This window comes from Syngnathus scovelli, chromosome 16 (assembly GCF_024217435.2).
Source record: "Syngnathus scovelli strain Florida chromosome 16, RoL_Ssco_1.2, whole genome shotgun sequence".
Lineage (NCBI taxonomy): Eukaryota > Metazoa > Chordata > Actinopteri > Syngnathiformes > Syngnathidae > Syngnathus > Syngnathus scovelli.
The window spans coordinates 8,348,998-8,371,583 of NC_090862.1; the positions used below are offsets into that span (position 1 = coordinate 8,348,998).

Below are 22,586 nucleotides of genomic sequence, written 5' to 3' on the forward strand. Positions count from 1 at the left end.
TCGTCCCGACGACACGTCATTGAACGTTGTCAAAAGTTTGGAACTACTCAAATTACTGACACTGAGCTAACGGGACGAATAATAAGCTTTTTTTATTTTATATTTTTTTATTAATGAGCTTTTTAAGAACGAACGCCTTCCCATTCAGACAGGTGAGGAGGATGGCGCCGAAGATGACGTTGAATTCCTCTACCAAGATGCCGCCGTGTTGCCCGCTTATGAAATTACCTTATTTCAGAACATTGCCTACGGATTCTTAAATCATAAACATACGCCACACACTCTTAAAATGCCAATTAGTTCGTCTTGTTGATAATATAGAGTGGCATTCATTTTGTTACTGAGCTACTGTAGGTGGTGCAGAGATGAGATCAACCTGATCAAGTCAAACAAATCGAGCGCAAATGTTCTGATTTACATTGACGTGTTAAAATTGCTTCCTCAAAACAGGATTTAAAAAAAAATAATTTAAGTATTATCAGTTTTATCGATAAGAAAGACAAACAACAAAAGGTTATATTTAGTAAATAAAACACAGAACACAGCATAGCAAGTGTCGTAAATCTTTATATTTCAGTGGCACGGAGTTGATATCGTGCAGGTGAAATCTGCACCTCCATCTCCGTTTGATCACTATGTACAAAATAAAGAAGACATGAGGTTGATTGTCCTCGTACTTCCAGCAAAACAAGTTGAAACAAAAGCAACATAGACAGACCTTTACCTCATTAAAAGAAAATCCCAAAACTAACGGAAGTACTGTATGTCATCGCCAATTCATCAAGGTGTCCCCATAAAATTTACTTACAATTTTAACTGCCCATTACTCGTATTTTAAGGTATAACTAATCCTAAATAATATAAATACACAATTATCCTTTGATGAAAGAAAATCTGTCCTGAAGTATGACGTATGAAATTATTAATGTCTCACAAAATTATGTCCAAGAATTGAGTGAAGAGGTAGCATTAAAATCCTTACAGATTTCCAAACTTCACACAATATCCCAAAGAATCTTCAGTGACCCTTGATGAGGTGGCAGAAGAAAGTGGAAGAAAAAAAAGAATGCAGTCCCCTCCAAAAGAAAACAAAAACACGCATACAATCTTTCTTGGGTTCTCAGCTTAGCGCATCTGCGGCCAGACCGCGAAGATCCTGCTTGAGCGTGTCAACGCAGTCGGCCTGCCTGGCGGTCTCTCGCAGGCAGTCGGCAGCCTCGTCTGCTGAGAAGTGTGGTTGCCGACCCACGTCCCGACAGCCCAGCAGCAACGCCAGGCAGGCTCGACGCAGCGTCGGGTAATTGTAGCGCTGCGCCAAGCAGTACACCTGCGGCAAAAGTGCAGACGGGACCCCTCGCGTACCCCTTTCTGGTTCTTTCTCCGTCGGTTGAAGGGAGTCCGTAAGTTCTGCTTTCCGAGCTGAGCTTTCCAACTCTGACTTCTCTTTTTCTGAGCAGGTTTTCAAACTTTGAATTTGACAAATAGCCTCAACTTTCCTTGCTGGGATGTTTTTGCTCTCTTTTTTGTTCAAGAAAGTCGTTGTCTTCATGTTCTTTTCTAAAAGAGTCTCGATTTGCAGTTGAACGCAAGTCAGGTCCAACTCCGACGTCCTGGTGGCTAGGTGCTCCTCAGTGCTGTCCTGTTCTCCTCCTGCCGCATGATCCTCGACCATGGTCAACAGAAGACAAACCACACAGAGCTCCTCCATTTCTCTTTGAAGCTCCGTGGCCATGAATCGACACGCTCCCATCAAGGTCTCACCTAATGGAGATTTCTGGAAGGACAAATCCTCCGACTGGCAGCGAGCCAGCCCCTCGAGTATCAACGAGTCCAAAAACTGGCACTCCTCCGCCTGGCTCGATGCCGCCGTCCGGCACCCATGCAGGTGGTGCAGCACCGGTACCAGCATGCCTTCGGTCACGTCTTTAATGCGGATGGCTTGTCTGGAATTGGCTTCGCCGAAACCGCCTTTCAGCAGAGCCCTGAAGTACTCAGAGCCAGACCCGGCCACAGCCTCCCTGTTGGCCGGGACCTCGGCCCCGTCATCCAGAATCAGCAGGAGGTCAAAGTCGGAAGTGATGTACGGGCAGACGCGAACGTGACGGCGCTTCTTAGAGGGAGGGGGTGCCGCTGATTCACTTTGACGGAGTTTCATCAAGCGTCCGGCATCAGGGAGCAGTTGGACGCTGGACACCAGGGAAGACAGGCAGCCAATCAGGAGGGAGGAGTAGAGCGAGTGGAGCGAGGCGTCCGGCCAGGTGGAAAGCAGACGTCTACAATCGGCGGTGTGGGTGTCCGTATCGTCGCAGCAACTGAGAGGCTGCAGGGCCAAGAGAAGGCTGCCGGAGTCCAGGAGGAGTTTCCGCAACAGGGGCTTGTTGCTAACAGAAAAAGGAAATTACCATTACTGTGGGGGTCTTAATTTATTCCAAGGCCGAACGTAAAAAATAAAAAGTCATGCTAACCGAATAATTGACTGATTTAATTTTGAAATTTTATGTCTGAAAGCCAAACCTGGGAGCGGCCATTTTGGCAGTTCAAAGAGGACCGACTCACCTGCTAATTAAAGGCAGAGACAGCGCGCAGTTGACTCGGTCTGACTCGGAGCCCGATAGCATGACGTGTGCGAGAACCCCTGCGCCAAACGCCGACTCGCATTGGATGTGCAGATTGTTGAGGAGAGTCCCGCCTGCGCAAAAGAGCACAACGTTGCAAACTGCTTGTGTTCAACCAAACCCGGTGTTCCCGACAAGATTGGCATAGGGTCAGCCAGTAATGTTGTGTTCCAGGGGACTACCCAACGTTGTATGGACCGTGCCCACAAAGTTTGACATAACATCCAACATGGCTGGCTCCACAACCTATATCTTACCGAGCTGTTTAACCTTGGCTTTCACGCTGTCCCTCTGGCAGAGGTGGTGGTGGATGAGCGCCACCGCTCCGGTGCGGAGGAGCGCCTGGAGGCAGCTGGGGTTGCAGGTGAGGCGACACAGTAGGCGGAAGCAGCGGCTGCTGCGGTCCCGGTGCTGACCGAGGTATCGCAGCAGGCCCCGCACGGCGCCAGAGGTGACCAGGGCGGGGCTGGGGTCGGCGCCATGGGAGAAACGCGACAGCAGCAGAAGCACGGGCGACTCGGGTGTCCAGGGTTCAGGGTGGTACGGGTGCTGGTAAGCGAAGCGCCGAGGCACCGATGGCGGCGTGTCGATGGCGAGCTTCGCCGTGGGGGAAAGTGTCAAGCACGCCCGCTGCCGCCTTCTGTGGGGTGAAGAGAACTTGGGAGGGGAGGCTGGGTGGGCGGCTTTTGAGGAGGGCGAGACGACAGGGGGGGTCCGGGGGGGCGGATCACTGGCTTTCATCGGCGACGACGAGGAGTTAGGAGCATCGTTCTTTGAGGTAGCGGCGTTGAAAGAGGAGCAGGTTTTAAGCGGGGCGGGGCTCTCGGGGTTTGGTGAGCTTTGGGGGGGCGATGCCGCCCAGTCGCCATCTGCGCTGCTCGAAGAATCCAGCAAGTCTTCTTCGGAGGAGATCATACCCTCGGATAGCAGCCACGACCTGGATGCAAAAACAATGTGTAAAAAAAGTATGGACCAATTTGTGTAAATTGCGTAATGAATGTAAAAAAAAAATGTTAGAGGACCCGTGTTGGTGTAAAAACATGCTGTGCTGGGATGTGTCGCACCTGAGACTCAAAAAGCTTGAGGAGCCTTGTTCCCTGTTGACCTCCTCCTTCTTGCAGTCCTCGAAAGGCGCAAAGTCGAATGAGTCCAAACACGATGACGACAGGAGCTCGCCATGAGACGAACACGACGAGGCGCCGGCTGAGTCCGTCTCCTCACCCGTGTTGAGCTCCTCCAGCCGGGCCACCAGCAGGGGGACCAGCCCCAACTCCTGCAGCTGTTCCACGGCCGACTCGTCGAAGACAAAGTCCACACAGGCCAGAATGGCGAGCCGGGCTAGGGGGTGACCCGGGTGTGCCGCCAGAAAGCCCACCAGCGCTTCCAGCCCGCCACTCTCTTTCACCTTGACGCGATTGACCGCCTCCTTGCAGCAGAGGCACAGCGCCTTGAGGAAGACTCCCGACTTGAGGGGGTCCTTCTTCGCCTCCGCCGTGAACTTGGGGATTACCCCCAGGGAGCCCACCAAGGGACGAAGGCATCCTTGGGAGCACAAGTTGGCCAAAGTCTTCAGAGCCAGCTCCTCCAAGGGCTTCCCGGCTTCTCCGGACACAATGACGCCCAGCTGCGCCAAGACTCCCGAGCGGGACACCTCCCTGGCGCATTCGGGGCCGCAGCCTCGGGTGAGCTCGTGGAGGGTCCTGAGGGCTGCTCGGCGCAGGTTTTGAGGGTACTCCGGAGCGATGAGAGGGGCAAGGGCCGAGAGGGCGCCCTGAGTGAGCAGAGACAGGCGGTTGGCGGGCGTGTCCGAGAGGTAGAGGAGCGCCCGCGAGGCCGACTGGGCGCACTCCAGTTTGGGGCAGGCCTCTTTGGGCGGCGCAGCGGTGGGCGACGATGGGGCGGATGACAGAGACAAGCACATGAGGAGGAGAGGAACGCCACCTGAGCGCCAAAAAGGACAACATTATGTAAAACGCCATAGACAGGCTACTGACACTAGCATCAATGTGGCAATTGCATCGCAATACCTGACATGTCTGATTTCATCTTAATGTGACATCAATATCTAACGTGCAGACTCGGGGACTCACTGGCTGAGTGAATGAGCGCCGAACTCTCAGAATCCATGGCCAGGTTCCCCAAAGCCCGTGCGGCTCGGTTCTGGATGGTCTCCTGGGCCACGTTCTTCTTCATCACGTCCACTGAGGCAACAAGGACATTTGTCAAGATGCCGTGAAGTGTGTACAGTACACGCACAGGTGCTGATTTACGCCACAAAAACATTTCATTAAAATATCTAAAAAGGAAACTCACCAATAATATTTATTCCGTCAAGCTTGCGAACCTACATTGGAAATTCATAAAGATTCATTGTTTGAAAGAAAGATACAGTTAAAAGAAAATGTATGGGAACCCTTTGGGATGACTTGAATTCCTGCACAAATTAGCATCTTCCTCTGTGACACCAGAGGGTTCAAAAACATTTTCTTGCAACTGTACAAATAATTGCAGTGTGAGTGGTTCCTTTCTCTCACCTCAATGCGTGTTTCCAGCTCAGTGCAGCAGTTGGCCAGGATGCTGAGGGTCAGGTCCAAAGTCTTCCTGGAGCACCCCGGGTGGCCGAGTAGGTCCAGCAAGGGCCGCAGTCCCCCCTGAGTCCGAAAGCGGGTGATGCCGGCCTTGTCCCCCTTTATGTGCTGTGTTCGGATGGCCACCAAAGCTCGCCACTGGGAGAATCTGAACCTTTTTTCCAGTTCACTTTGAAAGTCAGGTGGGGGCTTGCTCAGGTGGGTCAAGCACCAGGTCAAGGAGGACTCTGGCGCTGACAGAGAACCTTCCCTGCTGGAAGGTGCTCGAGAAGCCTTACGGCCACATTGCATAGGTAAAGCAGTCATGGTTCTTTTTACCAGGTAGCCTCTCGGCTTAATTTTGTGCGTCACTTTTGTTTAAGATTTCATTTATACGACACATACCACCGTTTGGAGGCTTTTAAGAGCATTTCATTACATTTTTAGGTCCATTGATGCTTCGACTGAGGTCATAGATTATTTTAAAAAACAAAAAACAAAATAAAAGACGCTCACATGCCTGGAAAACTACATATTGCTGTAGAGGAAAAAAAACTTGTACCACCTGATGCCGCGGTTGCTGATGGGAAATAGAGTTCCGATCGCTTCCCCTCCGCTCCCCGCAAAACAGGCCTATGTCGTGTCGAAGGCCAGCCAATCGTTTTCCAGGCACCCTGACGCGTGTCTGTCCAATGTAACATATTTTCACACACCGAGTGACGAGGCAAAGCTATGATTACTAGCTGCTGTGCCGCAACTGTCCAAATAGTTTGTGTGACACAAAATGCAATCGCCTGTGTTAGCCGCTAACGCCATCTTTAGCCAAACAAGAAAACAGGGGCGCTCTGGGAAAGAAGCAGGGAGCGCGGAGGAGGACTCGGTTTAATAAATGCTGGGAGTTGTAGTCCAACCATCACGCCGAGTCGCTTTCTATTGTACGTTTACAGCTTGACGAAACTACAAACCGAGTTGCAACGCTAACATTATACGGTACGTGGCCTCTCGGGATTGTAGTTTTATTCATGTCAATAACACCATTCAGTTCGACTGTGTGTGGAATAAAATAGACTACATTTCCCTGAGCTGCCAAGTGTTTTGTCGTAAACCCGGATTGTCCAATGCAAGAAGGACATTATAACCAAGGGGTTGTTAATCTCCACGATGGAGACATCGCATTCACCGAAATGCTTGTGATTTTGCAACAATACGGAGACAACCGAAACAATTGTTATTCAAAGGTAGACAATGGAGGAGAAGGAAGCGGCAGTGTCCATGGTGGACGCCGAAGAAACCAAAGCGGGTTGGTATCTTGTTGAAGTTTTTATTTCATCGAAGCATCGATGAGGAGGAGGAGTGGGCAAGCGAAAAACAAAATCACTGGATATGACTGATATTAGATTTCACAACAGTACAAATTATGAAACTATTAAACAAATTATGAAACTATTAAAACTTTCTAAAAATTAAATATTAGGGCTGATTGATTGATTTATTCTAATTAAAAAACTCATTTAAAAATTCACTACATTATTCAAAATAAGTTATGTTCAGGATACCCAAATATAATACAAAGAAAAGGTTTTTAACATTTCTCCTGGGGCCTGAGAATGCTTTGGGACCCCACTGGAACAGCTAGATGAAGTGGCAGGGGCGAGGGAAGTCAAAATAATTTCAAATTTTCTTGCCCCTTTTAGAGTTCATATGGACCCTCCAGGCGACGTGGCATCTGGTCAACACCCGTCTGGAAATGGACCAGGCTTTTGAACAGCCCGTGTGCAAGAAGAAGAAACTTTGGGAGACGGTGGCCGAGGGTGTCAATGCCCGCCTGAGGGAGAAGGGAGCAGCCAACGTGGATGTCAAGGCCCACGAGTGCGACCTGAAATGGAGGAACATGCTGACCACCTACAGAAAGAATGCCGAGCGGGCCAAGAGGCTGGGGCAGGCTGCCGTCCATTGGGAGTTTTTTGGGCCCATGCACCGAGTCCTGGGGAAAGACGCACCGGCTGGACGGGGTTCCAAGATGGACAAGACCAAGGCAAGCAGCAAGAGATTCACGCCCATTCTGCCGTTGCCTCCCACTGCGATTTCCTCAACACCATGTGGTCCGAGGCCGCCGCAGGACGTCCTGCAGCTGTACATGGAGCTGCAGGAGAGGAAGTTGAGGATGTGGGCCCAGCAGAAAGCACTCGAAGAGAGGAAGATTGAAGCCATCAACAACCTGGCCCACGCCATCGCCAGCCTGGCCCAGAAAGACAAAGAAAGCTCATAAAGAAACAGATCGACTCATGTGGAGATGACACTGCACACAAAATTACTATACTTTATTTTTCCTTGAATAAAAAGTAGGATTTTATCGCAACTGTTAAGACTTTTACTCAAAAATACAACTTTTTCCCCTCTGAACTCTATTAATCATGCAACTTAATCCTCTTCAGATTCTGTTCAAACATTTAGGAATGTTTCCTGTGAGTTTTGATACAAAACTATCAGTCGTAGGTGCTTCCTACTATTATGTAAATTATAGTGTTGTACTCTTTGTATGAAATACATGCAATAATACATATATATATATATATATATACACGCATACATACTTATATATGTATATATATATATATACATACATATACATACATACATACACACACACACACATATATATACATATTGTGCAATCGTAAAATACAATTCGAAGCAACAGCGCCTTCTATAGACGACAGAGCAAATGACACAGAAAATCGCAGCTCACAATATTACACTACAACAATGACAAAAACATGACAAAGCGTTGAGTCACTAGTTTCAATTAAGGAGGTAACACTTACTTTTTCAAGATGAGTGTGGCAACAGTGATGATTCGAGTTCTGTTTGTCACCAAAGTGACTACAAATAGAAAGGCCTTGCGGGCCCAGGCACCAAATGCGAGGCCTGCCACTGGCATAAACACATTTCCTCTTTGAGTTACGACTCTTTTGAGAGCAATTAAAGCGGCATTACTTCCTGCTTCCTGTGGGAGCAGACTGGTGCCTTTCCCCTGGCCGTCTCGCAAAAGAACCGCAGCTGCCCGTCCATTTAGCCATCATCACATCCTGTTTTCAGCTTCCGCCCAGTGAGAGGTCAGTTTGCTGAGTCAGTGCCGTTATGACTCGGGGAGGATATTGATTGGCATTGATGGAAAGTAATCAAGTATAAATCTCATTTTGTTACTATAATGTGTAAGCCTCCAGAAGAAAAACAGCAATCTTTGTACGATAAAAATATATTTTTAAAAAAGTCAGACTTTCCCATGTGGGTTCCGACTGACTGAAACTCATCCATTGCCTCGGCTCGGAGTTATGCCGGCACGTCTCCAGGACAGGAAGTGCTTTTGTTGATCCCGAGTGACCCCCGCGTGCCTCTCAGGCTGTAAGCGCAGCCAGCTCAGCCTCCAACCATTGTAATTGTAATTCCAGGTTGGGAGGGAAGATCCATCTAACTTGGCCAAATGTCTAATTCCATGATGGAAAGCTTACCGTCTTATCTTCAAAGATATCATCCCACTGTGATGATTCCTTCTTTTTATCCCTAAAAGGAGATTACCCAACTTCAAATTAACAATCCAGTAAATCACCATTTTTAGTCACGGACTAGAGCAGTCACACAATCAGACCTTTTACCTGAGCGAGCTCAGACATTTGGTGGAAAAATGCCCGTTAAAATCTTTAAGATGGCTGTTGTGCAAAGATTAAAGGTCAATTTTGAATCTATAATGAACACTGTTGAATGTAAATCTCGAGTGTAAAGAACAAAACAAACAAAAGTAGAGTAAGCTGGATGAGATGTAATGTCACAAAAATCGTCACCACTGTTGTGGATGCTAACGGTGCTAAAGAAGCCAAAGGATCGAGGCCAAGGCGAGCGAGTGCTTGGCTTCCAAATAAAGCAAAGCCTCCAAGAGAGCTGCGTTTTCCTTGCATGTCGTACAAACCGCAGCAGTGCCGCAATAAAACACACACTCCCAGAACAGCAATCATGTCAAGGAGGGCCACAAGGAGGGCCACAAGTCTGTCGCATGTCTTCGGACACGAGACGCGACTGCAAGATAAGTGTATTTGAATGGAATTTTTTTCAAATTTAGTAGGAATAAAGAAGTAAATAAGAGCAAATTCATATCAATCTTTATTGTATTTAGAAATTCACGTAACATTTCAGTTTTGTTTTCTTTTTTTTTAGCATTTACAACATGGACAAACGGGACGGGGTACGAGCTAAATGTCTTCCCTTCCCCGTCAGGCGCAATGCCCTCTATGGGACGGGCTCCAACGGACAGGAAGGAGGGCACAGAGATACGTAAAGTGCTTTTATCGACAGTTCTTTAATAGAAAAAAGGAGGAAAAGGACAAGTTGAAGTTAGAGCCGAGGTGGACATGAGCGGCACAGAAGGGACAGCTCGATGGCGAGGAAGAGAGTGACAGGGGGGATTCATCTTTCAAAAATAAAAAAAAAATAATGAAAGAAGAGGATGGGGGTCTCTCAACCCAGGATGAGGCTGGACTTGCCACCGGGTGGGTTTCTTCGGCTGCCCGCAGAGGAGTTGGCACTTCCCGATGGGGCGGCCGGTTGTGGCGCCCGCTGTTGCTCCTGCTCCGCCTCCTCGTTGTCGGGACACTCTGTCAAGAGACGGACGGCAATGCGCTCACAACCAAACACTTGCCATGCCACTTCTTTGATCATCTGAAGCCCTTCTCTATATCATCATCATCATCAACATCGAGCTGTTTGATTTGAGCCTATGCTTGCCTTTTAAAAACAGAAAAACAAGAACAAAGCAACCATAAAACGGAAGTGCACAAAATGCTGACATGCCGGCAGATACATTTTCATGCGTAGACGTGTTGCCAACGTCAAGATGCTCACTCACCATTGTTTGCTGCTTCTTGGCCGTCCTCCTCCTGTCACAAAAACACGAGAAAACATGAACGGCGGCAAACATAAAGCAAAGCGACCCGTTTAACTGCGGCCTGTTGATCCAGACTCGGGACAACACCCTGTCATCATGTGACATAATTAGCAGGACAGCTGAAGCGCTGGCCTTTCAGCACGGGAAAGGGGAAAAAAAAAAGAGAGGCTCAACCGCCTTGAGGCAAAACTCGACATGTACACACAAGTCGCCTCTGACTGTCAACTTGCATTTCAGCGGCTTCTCGTCATCTCGTCAGTGCAAAATGGGGCCAATTGTTCAACGGTTGGCAGATCTGCAACTATGTCCAAGCAAGCATCATTTGGACACAAGTAGTGCTTTGCAAACACTTTGTGCCATCGTTTGACAATTCTAAACCTTTTGTAAACATGACGTAAGGGCTTGGTGACAATGTGGCCTGTCGTGAAACTAATTTTTAACAGCGTTGGTCTCGTGGCACATTAACTATCGGTGGCGCATTAACTAACCTCTTGTCTTTGGTTCCACACCAAAGCGGCTCCAGAGTTGTGGATGGTGGTGAGCTCCGGCTGAGGGTTCTTGGGGAACAGAATAGGCTGCTGGCACCGTCTCAGTGGGGCCGAGTGCTCCCCGCACAGGGTGCCTGCCGCAGCGTCGGCGGCACCTGGCCGAGGGAACCGAAAAGTCATCAGACAAAAAGCCGGAGTATTTGGGGAAGCACAAAAGCATGTTGCGAGCGATGGACTTGAAAGTGTTAGTGGAAGACAAACAAATTACAGCGTTGAAATTGACCCTGTGAAAGGACAGTGATCCGTTTCAGCCCATCGTGAGCTGTGACTCGACAAATACTGTCGATGGAGTCTGATGAAGGTTGTGAGAATGTTTCGTCCTGAAGATATTTGCTTCAGTTGAGCAGCTGGTCCAACAGCTGCTCTAAAGTTAGCAACCGTCACGCACAACTCAGCAGCGGCTGAACACGTCGTGCATCGGCATCAGCGTTCAAGTGCTCGGGAGCCGGGGGCGCCTCTCGAGCGTTTATTTTGGTAACGCGTCACATCGTACACACTGTGCTGGAAATTAAGAGGCTGACTACAATCGCTCAGTGTTATTCAGGAAAAACAAAAAAGTGTCTCCAAGTCTGGCAAAATGTAAGCCGCGTGGACCGAGTCAAGCTGTTCGGCACACGGCGGGCTCACGACAAGCAACGTTTGTCCAACCGTTTGACAAACGGGGGAAAGTCAACGCAAATGCATTCATACAAATAAACATCTAGCACTTGCGCCGGTCGATCGGAAGTAACACAGGAAGGCTGGCCTCCACTTGGCCTTCACCCTCGTCCAACAAAGCCAGCAGGAGGAAGGTCCGTTCCGTTCCCAAGAAGGGGCCAGCATGTCGGCCAAATATAGTCAATTTAAGATATTCTACAAATTGATACTCTTGGTCTGACCCCACCTCGTCTCTTATTTTTACGCATGACCAAGCGATGTCAAGTGCTGCAAACGTCTTCAATATAAATATTCCCTCTCTCTGCAGGAGTTGTGTCGCACGATGTCAGCTCATGACTGAAAATCTGGACAGTTAAAAAAAAAAAAAAAAAAAAAAAAAAAAAAAAAAAAAGCCCAAACGTGTTTGCATCCGAAGTCAAGGTAACGCCACAGCAAACGAGCAGACGCGACGTCTGCAAATAAGTTGGGAGTGAAAACATGTGACTCTAGCTGACAGATAAACACGGCAAAACTGGAAAAACAACAGCGTGCCACCAAAAGGTCACGCAAAACATTTTACCTGCTTTCTTGGAAGCAAACAGACCACCACGAGCTGACGTGGCCTTTTGTCGTTGAAGTCTGGCTCAGGTCTCGACAAGGCCCAAACTTGAACAGAACCGTTTCTTTCCATTCGGGCCTGATCTAATCCCCCAATAACAAAGCCACGGGTCAAATTACTCAAAAATTGCAGAATTGCACTTCTGCTATTAGAGCAGTGGAATGTTCTGACTACTTGGATGGAAAATCCTTTTGTCATTTTTCCAACACTGAAAGCGCAGCACATCGAAACGTGAAAAGAGGACACCAAAAAGGAACTGACTGGGTGGGTTGTTCCTCCGGTGGGCATGCGGGTCGTCAGGTTCTGCAAAGATGCTGGAGGCCATCTTGTTCTTGCGCTGCGGAGTGGTGTTTTCGTCCGTGCCAAAGGAGAAGTTGGAGGCGCCGCCTGGCGGTCGGAGCACCCTAGGAAAGAGCCGGACCATCTCACTTTTAATGCAGCCATCTGACTTTTTAGGTCAAATTGTATCAATTTAATTCCCAACAGTCAAATAATTCTCTTTACTTTGTAGCAAATGCTTCAAGTACATGTGGATGTGACACTCCCCCCACACACACAGATTTTTTTTTTTTCTCTGAGACACGCGAGGGCGGTTATCTTCATTATTGAATGGCTGCATTGAATGCAATGTTCTCTTGTGGGTTAACGTGACTCAACTCAGGTCAAAAGTCGACGTTATGTATGTCACCGGATGAATAGACTTGGTAAGCAAAGTATCTTTGCACCACAAGTTGAACAAAAGGAAGACGATAATAAGGAAGAAGGCTTTTTTCTAGTTGTGGCAAAGGACAAAAAGGCCGACTGGACCCCTCCCTCTTTTTTTTTTTTTTTTCTTTGCTCTCTCCTCCACCAGCTGACACACTGAGCAGCTGTCCAAGGCTCCGCCGGCCAATATGGAACGAGGGCAAATGTGCGTTGTCGATCAAGCGTCTGTCCCGCTTGGCTTGTGTGGGAAAAGCTAAAGTGGAACTCACCTAGCCGGCCAGGGGATGAGCTCATGCTTTCCACGCACACACACAGAGCAAGCGAGCGAGAGCGAGGGGGAGGCTTTAAGCGGCCTGGCAGCCGACCCCACCCTAGAATCACGTCGCAAATGACACAGATGTGAAGCGGCTTTAACAAGTGAGGGCTAAAAGGACGTTTGCGGGGCCATGGACGGCTAGCTCGATAAGGCGGCTGGCTGCTTGATTTTGGGGTCCGGGTGAGACGTGAGCCTCGCTCAGGTTGCCTGATTGCGTCTGGAAGGAGACCCTTCAGACCCATCAGTTGCAAAGATGAGCAGTGAATAATTAAACTTTCGAGGAGCGAGAGCAAAGATTTGAAGGGGAGATTTAGGAGGCTTAGTTAACCCGCCGCCCACATCCTTCCCCGCCTAAGCACCCCCCCCCCCCACACACACACACCCTTCGACACATGCCTGATCAAAAACGCTTGATGACTGACACACATTTGCTCACCTCTCCCAAAATCTGATTAAAATGTCCGATTCATAGCCCCCCAGCCCCGCCTTGTCCATGCACCGAGACAGCACATTTTCTTTACATTGTTTTGTGGGCCAAGTGGGAGGCGAGAAGGCGAGATTCATGACTTCCAGCTATGATAGGACTGCATACCTTTCCGATGAATAGCGCAGCAGACTGCAGTGGGGCTTACTCACAAATTGAACTTTTAAACGCACTCACTTGTCTTTCACTTGAAATGGTCAATGAATTACTTCTACATTATCAACATTTACAGATCCAGAAGAATAATCCCGTTTTCTCAGCACTATTAAAGCTACAATTATATTGGGAAGTAACTGTTGCAGTCACATGAGAGGGGTTACAAAGTTACTAGGCCTCTTCACTTAAGCGTCACTTATATAAGAAAACGTGAATATTTTCATTTTTTTTCTCAACTTATTGCCTCTCTTAAACTCAGCCACCTAATCATCGAACAAAGCCCAGACAGAATGACCCCCATGCGGTGCAGCTAAAGTCCAAACGGCGCATCAGATTAACTTAATTAGCAAGATTGTGTGACAGATGAGCTCAAGGCACAAGAATCTCCCAGCAGCAGCAGGCTAGCGGCGGTTAGCGTCTTAGCTTCTCGGGAAGAAAAAGGAGGCGGTTTTGTTAGCCGCATCCGCTCCTTTTGTTTGCCGTTACCGAATAGATTCAAAGCTGCCATTTACCTGGAACTGCTTTTGGCACCGGGCTCCATTCCTTGGAAGTTGGTGGTGGTGGTCATCTTCGTTGGCTATTTCAGTGAATTCGAAGCGACAAATAGCGAAGGGGTTGGGGGGAGGCAACGGCCAGGGGGGATCAAATGCGGTGGTCTCCACCCGACGATGTGGAAAGCCTGACGCCGCCCGTGCGATGAGAAGAGCTGCTTCGGTAACGGCAAAGCATAGCCTCTCCCACTGTTATTCTGCTGGCTCTGATTGGACGGAACTTCGTGTCACTCATCTGTCATTGGATGAAAAACACGGAACTCACCTCTCTTGATGGCAGCATGAGCGATAAGGGCCATTTTCTTATAGCAATTTCATTGTTACAAAACTTAAGCTCTAAAATTGTCTCACAGTTCTAAGGTTAGAGGGGTTGAGTTGAGTTCTCGAGTTTGCATATCTTTATTTATAAAAACAAACAAACACACAGTTCACTTTTTTAGCCTTTTCCTGAGAATTACCCATAATTTAAGGGTTTATTTAACATAACACATCATCAACGGGGCACCGGAAACTCACAAATATGATTAATATCCTAATATCCTCTGAGTTATAGTTTTCTACTCATACCAAAGATCATCATAAAATAAGAGTTTTGGAAAAACAACAATAGCTTTATTTCAACAGGTATCTTAACAGACAATACAGATTGTTTGCATGACAGCAAAAAATATCCTCCTCCCCCTACCCCCCCAAAAAAATGACGTTTGGTCTGGTTAACGGATTAATCAAAGCAATTGTCCACATATTCACCACCATATAAAGTTAAAAATCCAATTAGTTTTCATATGGTCACCAAATGAGATTTTGGGCCTGTTTGCACAGCGTGATAAAGCCCAGACGCTTATTGACGTGTTCTGAGTGGCCAGCTCTCAAGTGGGCAACACGCACGGTGACCTGATAACACAAATCAATTTTGCAGGTGGTTTGGCCCCTTGTGACCACATTCTTTAAGTAATGTGAAAACCGCAGAGAGTATCAATTTAACTCACCTTTAGAACCAATTTACTAGCAAAACTCCAAACCGAGCCTGGCGATTGGAATATTTATTATTCGAGAATGAGTCCAATTTAACAGGCTGAATCCTAAAGATCGAAGTGGATTGGTTTATGTACAAAAAGTACAGAAGTAAGAGGGCCAAGACTGAAAATACTGTACAGCAGTCATTGAAACTTTGATAGGACAAGATGTGAATGATGTTTATGCCAGGCTGCGGTTCTTTTAAATGAGGAAAGATGACACATGGGGGCGGTTGATTAAATCACTCCTCCTGTCTGTTGTTGGAACACGTCAATCGTGTCTTCATCTTCCATTTCCAACTGTGAACGAGAACAAATAAAACCATTAATTTAATTTGTTTTAACTTGGCAGAAACCTGCAAAAACGCTTCAGTTTGGTGTCTAAAGTTTGAAAATAAAAGATAAGACCATAAAAAAAAAAAAACACGTTTACCCCCTCCCACACACTTGAAACACATTTCTATATACTGTAAACAAGCATGGCACAACAATCATCCATCACTGCACGAAAGACAATCTAGAAACAAATGCAAATATAAAGGCCTTAAGTGCATTACTCCCAATAAGCCAAGGTAATAACCGCAATGATCCGAAATGTAGTTGTGTGATCGGAAGCAGATATGGTATATTTTCATTATTCACCAAGATGTTGAGCAAACATGCTGTTTGAAGAAAAAGGTCAAGCTAAAGTCTTGATCTGCACTATAATTACAAGCCTTCCTCTTGTCACATGGCCTACTTGCCCACAGAAATGCTTTTGTCCATTTAAGAATATCTTGGATTCTGCATGTTTGCAAATTATGAGTCTTGGAGAGACACTCAGTTGACCCTCCCTCCCCGCTCTGAGGGAACCGGGCAAAGAATGCATGAAATTTTGGACAACCCTCATCCAAGACTTGACATGAAAGCTTCAAACGCATCAACAACAAATCACGTGGAGTCGATTCCAGGAGCACAAGGGTGAACTTCATCAGATCCTCTTTGAATGACATATTGGTTTTTAAAATATCTTAAACTTACTTGTGATGGGGTGTCATTCTCGTTTATTGGCTGTCCATCAAATCTGAACCGGATTTGCCTCATAGCAAGTCCCTGGAAAACACACACATTGTCAACCTTCAATCTTATACGGTTGTTAGATGGTAGCAAATGATGAATGATGTCGCAATTACTCATATATGTATAAAGTGGAACATTATTGAAGTGTCCAGAAATATTCTTCTTATTCACATACGGTGGAGGGTGATCATATAAATAAATGGTATAAAAAGATTATGCTCATTATAAAATGCAAAGATGTCCAATTGTCCTACAATCATAACCGTTTAACAGATAAATTACTGCTCACCTGTCTCTCGCAGTAGGCCCTCATGAGCTTGTTGAGGGCCGTGTGTCTTTTGATCTTGAACTGCACGACGGATCCATCCTGGCCCGCCACCTTCAGGTTGATGTGTTCACTACCTTCTGTCTTCACACCTTCCTATGGAACACAAACATGAAAAAACACAAAACTGATGTTTTTATGTTGCAGTGGTGGGCGTTCACAGCCAGCAAGGCTTTCTCCGTTGGCCTGCACATCGCTGGCGTCTGGCCGGCCAAATCTCCTACGTCACAATGTGGCAAGCCCATATTGACAAAGTAAGAAGTAGGCTGGTCAGTCCTAAACATGCCAGATGAACAAGAATATCCACCAACATAAGGTACAGGAAGTACAGATCTCAATGGAGAAAGGAAAAATAAAAACTCAACCAGAAAATAAATACTCAACTAAATTACAGCCTGCAATATCACAGTGCAGTAGCAAACCTGAAAAATATACCCAAGCACAGTAACAAAGTATTAGCATTATTCAGAGTACATACACCTGAAAGATATACCCAAGTACAAACAGGAACAAAATATTCATTCTACATTATGCAAGGAGATGGATTAAAAATATAGTTAAGTACAGTAATGGAGAATTAGTACTTCGTTGCTCAAATACAGAAAACTGAAAAATCTAAATACAGTAATAAGAGTATTTGTTCTTGTTCCCACCGGTGGACATCACGGGAGTATTTTTCCGTTACGGAGAATTCGTACTTCGTTGCACAAATACAGAATACTGAAAAATCCCTAAACAGTAATAGAGTATTTGTACTTGTTACTTCACACCAGTAGCCATCACGGGAGTATTTCTCCCCTTTCCAATGATCCGACAACTCAAAGGATGCAAACGTTATATGGAGACACGAACTGCGGGTGCCACCAGCTGGTTGGCTAAACCGTGTGCTCAAGCACAAAATGCCGGACGCGCGCCCCTCGATGCGCGTGCACAAGCCTTCCGGTCTATCCAAGTCGGTTCAACGACTTCAGTTGTCGCTTGAAAACTTAGACAAGATGAGACCAATTCACGTGGAAATTCCCGCTTCAAATGAGCCGCTACGCCTCCCACGTTGTGGATTCAAGTCGGATTTGATAGCGGCGTGATGTAGTTGCACTCACCTTCGGTTTCTCATCAGCCATGGTCGCTCTTTTGGCGCTTTCGCTTTGCTGCCACACAAAGAACACGGGTGCGCGCACGTGCTCGTTCCCGCTAAAAGTTTCCAAACCCTGCGTGCGCGGCCCCGAGACGGTGCGCGCACGACACAGTGAGCCCCGATTGGCCACCGGCAGTCACAAGGGTGAACGCCAGCCCGGGCGTGGGCGGGAGAGGCAAGATGCTCGTTACAGAGATTCTTGGCCCCGCGTGAACGCGCATGTCGTTTTTTTCCTTTGTTGGCGTTTAGATTGCGGTAAATGTACCGAATCAAAGCACCAACTACACAAGACCGACTATATTCCAACGGGTGTCTCCATGAAATGCAGTCTTTGTTTACCGCCTACGTAAAAACGGCCATTGTATGTTCGTCACTTTTGTGTTCCTAAATCCTTTCCTTTCATATAAAACTGAAGACTGCGGGTGTGGTTCTTGCTAGACAATAGTTTCGTAGTGTAATTTCGGTGCTTTATAAATTCGGATTGCTTACGAACAGAAAGGGTATGGAAAATCAGGCATGGGAATGGGCAGCCATGTCCTGACGTCATCAGGCGACATCACGGGGCCCTTTCGATGTATGGCAGGCGCGCGCTAAACCATTCCATTTGTACTTGATCTGTGTATTTCTCACTCTCTCTATACTATTTCACATTGTATTGTACTGGTGAAATTATTCCCGGATGGAGGAGGTCGACGTTGACCCGATAATTACAGTAAGAAACCTAATTTTTCTCATTTTATCTTCTCTCAGATATGTCAGACGTAAACGTCCAGCAAAACCATTTAAACTACACACAGCTCAAAATGTGGTTTCTTGAGTACAAGTTCAAGTTAAGATATGACAAATGTCTGTTTCTGTTGTGTTCATGCCATGTCTGTTATTTTCCCTTGCAGAATATTCCAACATCCAGACATGGGAAACATTTGGGTTTTACTTGGGGTCCCGGAAATATCCTTGTGTATGAGACCCTTTACAAACAACCGGGTGTGTATATCAAAAGCCTCCACACCTACATTCAAACCCATGTTGAGTGGCATTTGGTAATTACTGATACATTAATTTAACAAATATTCTGGGACTCTTGATAATATAAATGCTCAGCGTTGCCATACTTTGCCTCTGTCAGTTGTATCCTATCCAATGCCTACTTGCTTCTGACCTCCGTTGGCAGGCGGTTTGGGGTCATGCAGCTCCTCCATCCACGACGTCAGGAAGGACGAAGACATTTACTCTCCCATTTTACGCAAACTCTTCAATGAGTCACACCACATCTTTGTTGGCCTCCAAACAATTCGAGAGGAGATCCCCAGCAAGAACAAGAAGTCCCAGTAAGTCCCAACTCGTGACTTATCCTGTTCATCTGCAATCATGGTGTCAAACATGTTTTTTTCCTCCTTAGATTTGTCAGCATTAGTAAAAATTATAGATCTGTAATCCGAGCATGTATAGAAGAGCTTCAACAAGTTGCAGGTTTGCATTTTCTTACTACAGTTATGGATTGTTAGCACCAACTATTCAATGATAATATATGGTTTCTTTTAATGTCTTCCTTTTATTAGTTAATACCAGTGACTCAGCGGTGTGCAAACAATATGGAAATCAGGTGTGTGCTTTTTTTCATCAAGCATCATTCTGAATATTCTTTTATAATTGGAAAAAAAAGCCCAGAATGAATAAAGTGGATTTCTAAAATATAATTTCTGTTTGTACTGCATTTTAATCCCACCCAATCTTTTGTTCTGTTTAATTAGGTGTCAATCCTGTTGGCCATTGAACTGATCTGGAATCTCTGTGAAGTGCTCTTCATTGACGCTGGTCAGTGTCACTATGAACAGGTTTTTTTCCCCTCCTTTTTTCTATGTTTACAGCCAACCTTTCTCTCGATTCTGCCTGTTTCCTTAGCAGGCCCTCTGTTGCTTCACCTGCTAAACTGGGTGAGGCTGCACAAGGCCGATGTGGACGAGAAGGCCATGCACGTGCTGCGAAGCGAGAGTCCCGCTGAACACCGTGACTACTGGGACGTGGTAGGTGATGTGCGCAATGCGCCTGTGAATTCACAAAGATTTATGACGGCATTTTGTGGCACAGGTGGTGGGCTACGTGCTGCAGGGCCGTTTGGAGGAAGTCAGACAGTTGCTGCTGAAGCAGGCCAACCTCCAGCCCGCTGCCAGGAGCATGTTCAAGCTTATGGACAACCTGCTCAGCAAGATGCCCTTCTATCATGTAAGACCTTGCTCAAATTCATTTTTGATTTATTTAGGCTATATGGACGTTGTTTTGTGGAAGGCCACTTCTGGCCACCAGGCTGTAATGCTCAAACACCACTGAAAGAATCCCCACTCTTGTTGAACGTTCCTTCAGCCCGGTGGCACCCAGACGTCAACAGAGTTTGACATCAAGTGGCGACACTGGCACGAGGAAGTAGACCGCTGCCTCCAGGACAACTCTTTTGCCAGCAACCCACACCTGGAACTCGTATGCAAGGTCAGAGCACCCTCAGCCTTTCACAAAGTGTAACTACTATAGTATTCGTGTCTTGACTGTGTGCCTTAAAGGCATTTAATTCCCTGTAATGTTTTTATTCCAGATTTTAGTAGGAGATAAAGACACTTTCCTGGAACATAAAGAACTTGTTGGCACCTGGTACCACTTTCTGGTCACAAGGTTGCTCTACTGCCACCCCACAGTCAAATCCACAGAGCTGCATTTCTACGCACAGGTACGGTCGCGACAGCGGCACCATTTGCCATTCATGGCGCTTCTTAATCTCAGCTGTCTAACATGTTTGTGCGCTCTTTGCAGTCCTGCATGACCATGTTTCTAGACCCCAGGAGCGTGCCAGAAGCCTTGGACAGCATTTTATTAGCTGCTTTTGAGTTTGACATCCATCAGGTCATCAAGGACTGCAGGTAGTGATTCAATTTACTGTGCCTTTTTTTTTTTAAATTGTTGCCTCAATGTTTTTATTAAATCCTCCCTTGTGTGTCCCCTCAGCATTGCCCTGAACAATTGGTGGTTCGTAGCCCACCTGACAGATCTACTTGATCACTGCCAGCTCCTCCAGTCCCACAATCTGCAGTAAGGACCGTACGAGTGACCAGAGGCGTTGTCACATCACAGAGCTGCATCAAATCTTTTTTTGGTTGTCTTTTTAGCTTTGGCTCCAATTTGAGAGAGTTTCTGCTGTTGGAGTACGCATCTGGTCTCTTCACTCACCATAGGTAGAGGCTCCGTCATGATCAACCACATCGTCGGCCATCCTAGCAGAGTGAGCGAATTCTTCAACATGTCATTCTTGTGTTCAGTCTGTGGCAGTTGGCCGTGGACTACTTTGACCACTGCCCCGAGTTTGGCCGCGTTTACCTGGAGCTGCAGATGGAGCGCATACCCTTAGACACGGAGCGCAAAGCCCTCAAGGTGCTCAGGATCTGTGAGCAACGGCAAATGTCGGAGCAAGGTAGCGCAGCTAATCACTGAATGAAATGTTCAAACTGTGGCTTATGTCAACATTACTTTGGAGTATGAACTGATTTTTGTGTGTCTATTTTACCCAGTGCGCAGTATTTGTAAGATCATGGCCATGCGTGCTCTGAGAAACAACAGACTCGGTTCCGCTCTCTCCTGGAGCATCAGAGCCAAAGACGCCGCCTTCGCCACCTTGATTTCAGAAAGGTTTGTTTGTGCCCCAGGATGACCCCACCCCACTCTCAGAAAACCTCAACCCATCTAATGAACCTCTGCATGCGTCCTCAGGTTTTTACAGGATTACTCTGCCAGAGGGACCTTTTCCGATCTGGACCTCATCGACAATTTAGGTTCGGCAATGCTGCTCAGTGACAGGCTTACATTCCTTGGTATGATTTTCCTCAAGCATTCTGGGAGGCCGAACCCCAGTAAGAGTGTGTCATGTTGCTCTGGTATGCGCTTGAATTTTCTTTACATGTTTTTTCCTTTCTTTTTACTTTGTTTTAGGGAAGTACCGTGAGTTCCACAAGTTTTACGGCGAGAAGCACTTCAGGGAGGCGGCCAAGCTTCTCCTTTCCTTGATGACTGCCAAGATCGCCCCCAGAAGCTTCTGGATGACTCTACTGACAGACGCCCTGCCGCTGCTTGAGCAAAAAGAGGTCAGTAAGGCAAAACGTTTAGCTGGCTTACAACATATCACCGCTGTCTTCAGAAACCTCACCGCTATCGAAGATGCTAGATGCCGGCACCAACTGTGCCCCAGCATCTCACGTATCGCTCGGGCTATGAAAATGTGCACAAAGGGAACTCAATCCATTGATGCCATTGGTTTGTGCTGCTGAATTTCAGGTCATTTTCACTGCAGAGCAAACCTATGAGCTTATCTTCTGTTTGGAGGAACTCACCTCCTCAAACTCCACCACCGCTGCTTCCACGACCGACGCCCCCATGCAGGTACACGTCTCCTCGGTGTGTCAAAGCGCGACACAAATTCATCTTTTACAAAACACGCTCACTCGAATGTATCTTATTTTCAATTGTTATTGACTAAAAAGCACCCAGATTTGGACTAAAATGGACATAATGCAGCATGGCTCCACATTGTGAGGAAGATGCAATAGAGTTCTTGAGCTATTTCCAATTCTTTTCAAATTTATTCATGTTTACAAATAACTGCCAAAGTGGGGACAGACCAATAGTATTGAGTTGTGGGGGAAAAATGAAATTGACCATATTTGGACATTTATTCTTCATGTGGGTGTCTTTGCTGTTCCAGGAGGAAGACTTAGAGGTGACCAAAGTGGAGCTCCTCAGACTGGCCCTGGCCCGCAACTTGGCCAGGGCCATCATCAACGAAGGCACAGTGCAAATGTGAACACTCGGCTCTTTTTCTACCGTTTCTATTCATTTCCAATTAAAATCCTGTTTGATAACCAACCCGGTGAGGCTT

General features: G+C 46.8%; 5 protein-coding genes across 8 annotated transcripts; 2 read left to right on the forward strand and 3 right to left on the reverse strand.

Moving 5' to 3' along the window:
• Positions 1 to 549: 549 nt before the first annotated feature.
• armc5 (armadillo repeat containing 5) lies at positions 550 to 6,018 on the reverse strand. The gene is made up of 7 exons (XM_049745824.2): positions 5,150 to 6,018; positions 4,929 to 4,959; positions 4,706 to 4,816; positions 3,680 to 4,556; positions 2,873 to 3,552; positions 2,557 to 2,689; positions 550 to 2,381 (listed from the first exon to the last, which is right to left on the reverse strand). Exons 1-7 carry the CDS (start codon positions 5,507 to 5,509, stop codon positions 1,121 to 1,123), a joined length of 3,453 nt encoding a protein of 1,150 aa, XP_049601781.1. The 5' UTR covers positions 5,510 to 6,018; the 3' UTR covers positions 550 to 1,120.
• Positions 6,019 to 6,033: 15 nt separating this feature from the next.
• On the forward strand, positions 6,034 to 7,541 carry si:dkey-66i24.7 (uncharacterized). Of its 2 annotated transcripts, none has more exons than XM_049745845.1 (2): positions 6,034 to 6,172; positions 6,877 to 7,541. In XM_049745845.1, exon 2 carries the CDS (start codon positions 6,930 to 6,932, stop codon positions 7,449 to 7,451), a length of 522 nt encoding a protein of 173 aa, XP_049601802.1. In that variant the 5' UTR covers positions 6,034 to 6,172; positions 6,877 to 6,929; the 3' UTR covers positions 7,452 to 7,541. The 2 variants fall into 2 exon arrangements, with proteins under 2 accessions (XP_049601802.1, XP_049601801.1); XM_049745844.2 differs by lacking the exon at positions 6,034 to 6,172 and adding an exon at positions 6,267 to 6,482.
• Positions 7,542 to 9,327: 1,786 nt separating this feature from the next.
• Positions 9,328 to 14,305, reverse strand: jpt1b (Jupiter microtubule associated homolog 1b). The gene is made up of 5 exons (XM_049745846.2): positions 14,098 to 14,305; positions 12,186 to 12,328; positions 10,610 to 10,764; positions 10,083 to 10,113; positions 9,328 to 9,831 (listed from the first exon to the last, which is right to left on the reverse strand). The coding sequence occupies exons 1-5, from the start codon at positions 14,151 to 14,153 to the stop codon at positions 9,695 to 9,697; spliced, it is 522 nt and encodes a 173-aa protein (XP_049601803.1). The 5' UTR covers positions 14,154 to 14,305; the 3' UTR covers positions 9,328 to 9,694.
• A 421-nt stretch (positions 14,306 to 14,726) lies between these two features.
• On the reverse strand, positions 14,727 to 17,804 carry LOC125984051 (small ubiquitin-related modifier 2). Its single transcript, XM_049745849.1, has 4 exons — positions 17,637 to 17,804; positions 16,501 to 16,632; positions 16,173 to 16,244; positions 14,727 to 15,452 (listed from the first exon to the last, which is right to left on the reverse strand). The coding sequence occupies exons 1-4, from the start codon at positions 17,655 to 17,657 to the stop codon at positions 15,390 to 15,392; spliced, it is 288 nt and encodes a 95-aa protein (XP_049601806.1). The 5' UTR covers positions 17,658 to 17,804; the 3' UTR covers positions 14,727 to 15,389.
• Positions 17,805 to 17,946: 142 nt separating this feature from the next.
• nup85 (nucleoporin 85) lies at positions 17,947 to 22,573 on the forward strand. 3 transcript variants are annotated; one of them, XM_049745826.2, is made up of 19 exons: positions 17,947 to 18,383; positions 18,565 to 18,655; positions 18,843 to 18,999; positions 19,071 to 19,141; positions 19,231 to 19,274; positions 19,423 to 19,486; positions 19,574 to 19,695; positions 19,760 to 19,894; positions 20,033 to 20,155; positions 20,259 to 20,390; positions 20,474 to 20,580; positions 20,666 to 20,749; positions 20,827 to 20,892; positions 20,977 to 21,128; positions 21,226 to 21,343; positions 21,425 to 21,564; positions 21,644 to 21,795; positions 21,986 to 22,090; positions 22,413 to 22,573. In XM_049745826.2, the coding sequence occupies exons 1-19, from the start codon at positions 18,351 to 18,353 to the stop codon at positions 22,509 to 22,511; spliced, it is 1,995 nt and encodes a 664-aa protein (XP_049601783.1). In that variant the 5' UTR covers positions 17,947 to 18,350; the 3' UTR covers positions 22,512 to 22,573. The 3 variants fall into 3 exon arrangements, with proteins under 3 accessions (XP_049601783.1, XP_049601786.1, XP_049601784.1); XM_049745829.2 differs by having other exon boundaries at positions 21,425 to 21,525; XM_049745827.2 differs by having other exon boundaries at positions 19,577 to 19,695.
• The last annotated feature ends 13 nt before the right edge of the window (positions 22,574 to 22,586 follow it).

Excerpts from the sequence above, each read along its gene's own strand:
- armc5 (XM_049745824.2), bottom strand. The coding sequence starts at position 5,509 with ATGACTGCTTTACCTATGCAATGTGGCCGTAAGGCTTCTCGAGCACCT. Across the intron at positions 4,817-4,928 it reads TGACGGAATAAATATTATTG|TGGACGTGATGAAGAAGAAC; the intron begins GTGAGTTTCCTT and ends TTGTTGCCTCAG. Across the intron at positions 2,690-2,872 it reads AGCCAAGGTTAAACAGCTCG|GCGGGACTCTCCTCAACAAT; the intron begins GTAAGATATAGG and ends TCTTTTGCGCAG.
- si:dkey-66i24.7 (XM_049745844.2), top strand. The coding sequence starts at position 6,428 with ATGGAGGAGAAGGAAGCGGCAGTGTCCATGGTGGACGCCGAAGAAACC. Across the intron at positions 6,483-6,876 it reads CGCCGAAGAAACCAAAGCGG|AGTTCATATGGACCCTCCAG; the intron begins GTTGGTATCTTG and ends TGCCCCTTTTAG.
- jpt1b (XM_049745846.2), bottom strand. The coding sequence starts at position 14,153 with ATGACCACCACCACCAACTTCCAAGGAATGGAGCCCGGTGCCAAAAGC. Across the intron at positions 12,329-14,097 it reads GGTGCCAAAAGCAGTTCCAG|GGTGCTCCGACCGCCAGGCG; the intron begins GTAAATGGCAGC and ends GCTCTTTCCTAG. Across the intron at positions 10,114-10,609 it reads TGTGGAACCAAAGACAAGAG|GAGGAGGACGGCCAAGAAGC; the intron begins GTTAGTTAATGC and ends TTTTTGTGACAG.
- LOC125984051 (XM_049745849.1), bottom strand. The coding sequence starts at position 17,657 with ATGGCTGATGAGAAACCGAAG. Across the intron at positions 16,245-16,500 it reads GGGCCTACTGCGAGAGACAG|GGACTTGCTATGAGGCAAAT; the intron begins GTGAGCAGTAAT and ends TGTGTTTTCCAG. Across the intron at positions 15,453-16,172 it reads AGAATGACACCCCATCACAA|TTGGAAATGGAAGATGAAGA; the intron begins GTAAGTTTAAGA and ends TCTCGTTCACAG.
- nup85 (XM_049745826.2), top strand. The coding sequence starts at position 18,351 with ATGGAGGAGGTCGACGTTGACCCGATAATTACA. Across the intron at positions 19,696-19,759 it reads ACCGTGACTACTGGGACGTG|GTGGTGGGCTACGTGCTGCA; the intron begins GTAGGTGATGTG and ends TTTGTGGCACAG. Across the intron at positions 21,796-21,985 it reads CGCTGCTTGAGCAAAAAGAG|GTCATTTTCACTGCAGAGCA; the intron begins GTCAGTAAGGCA and ends GCTGAATTTCAG.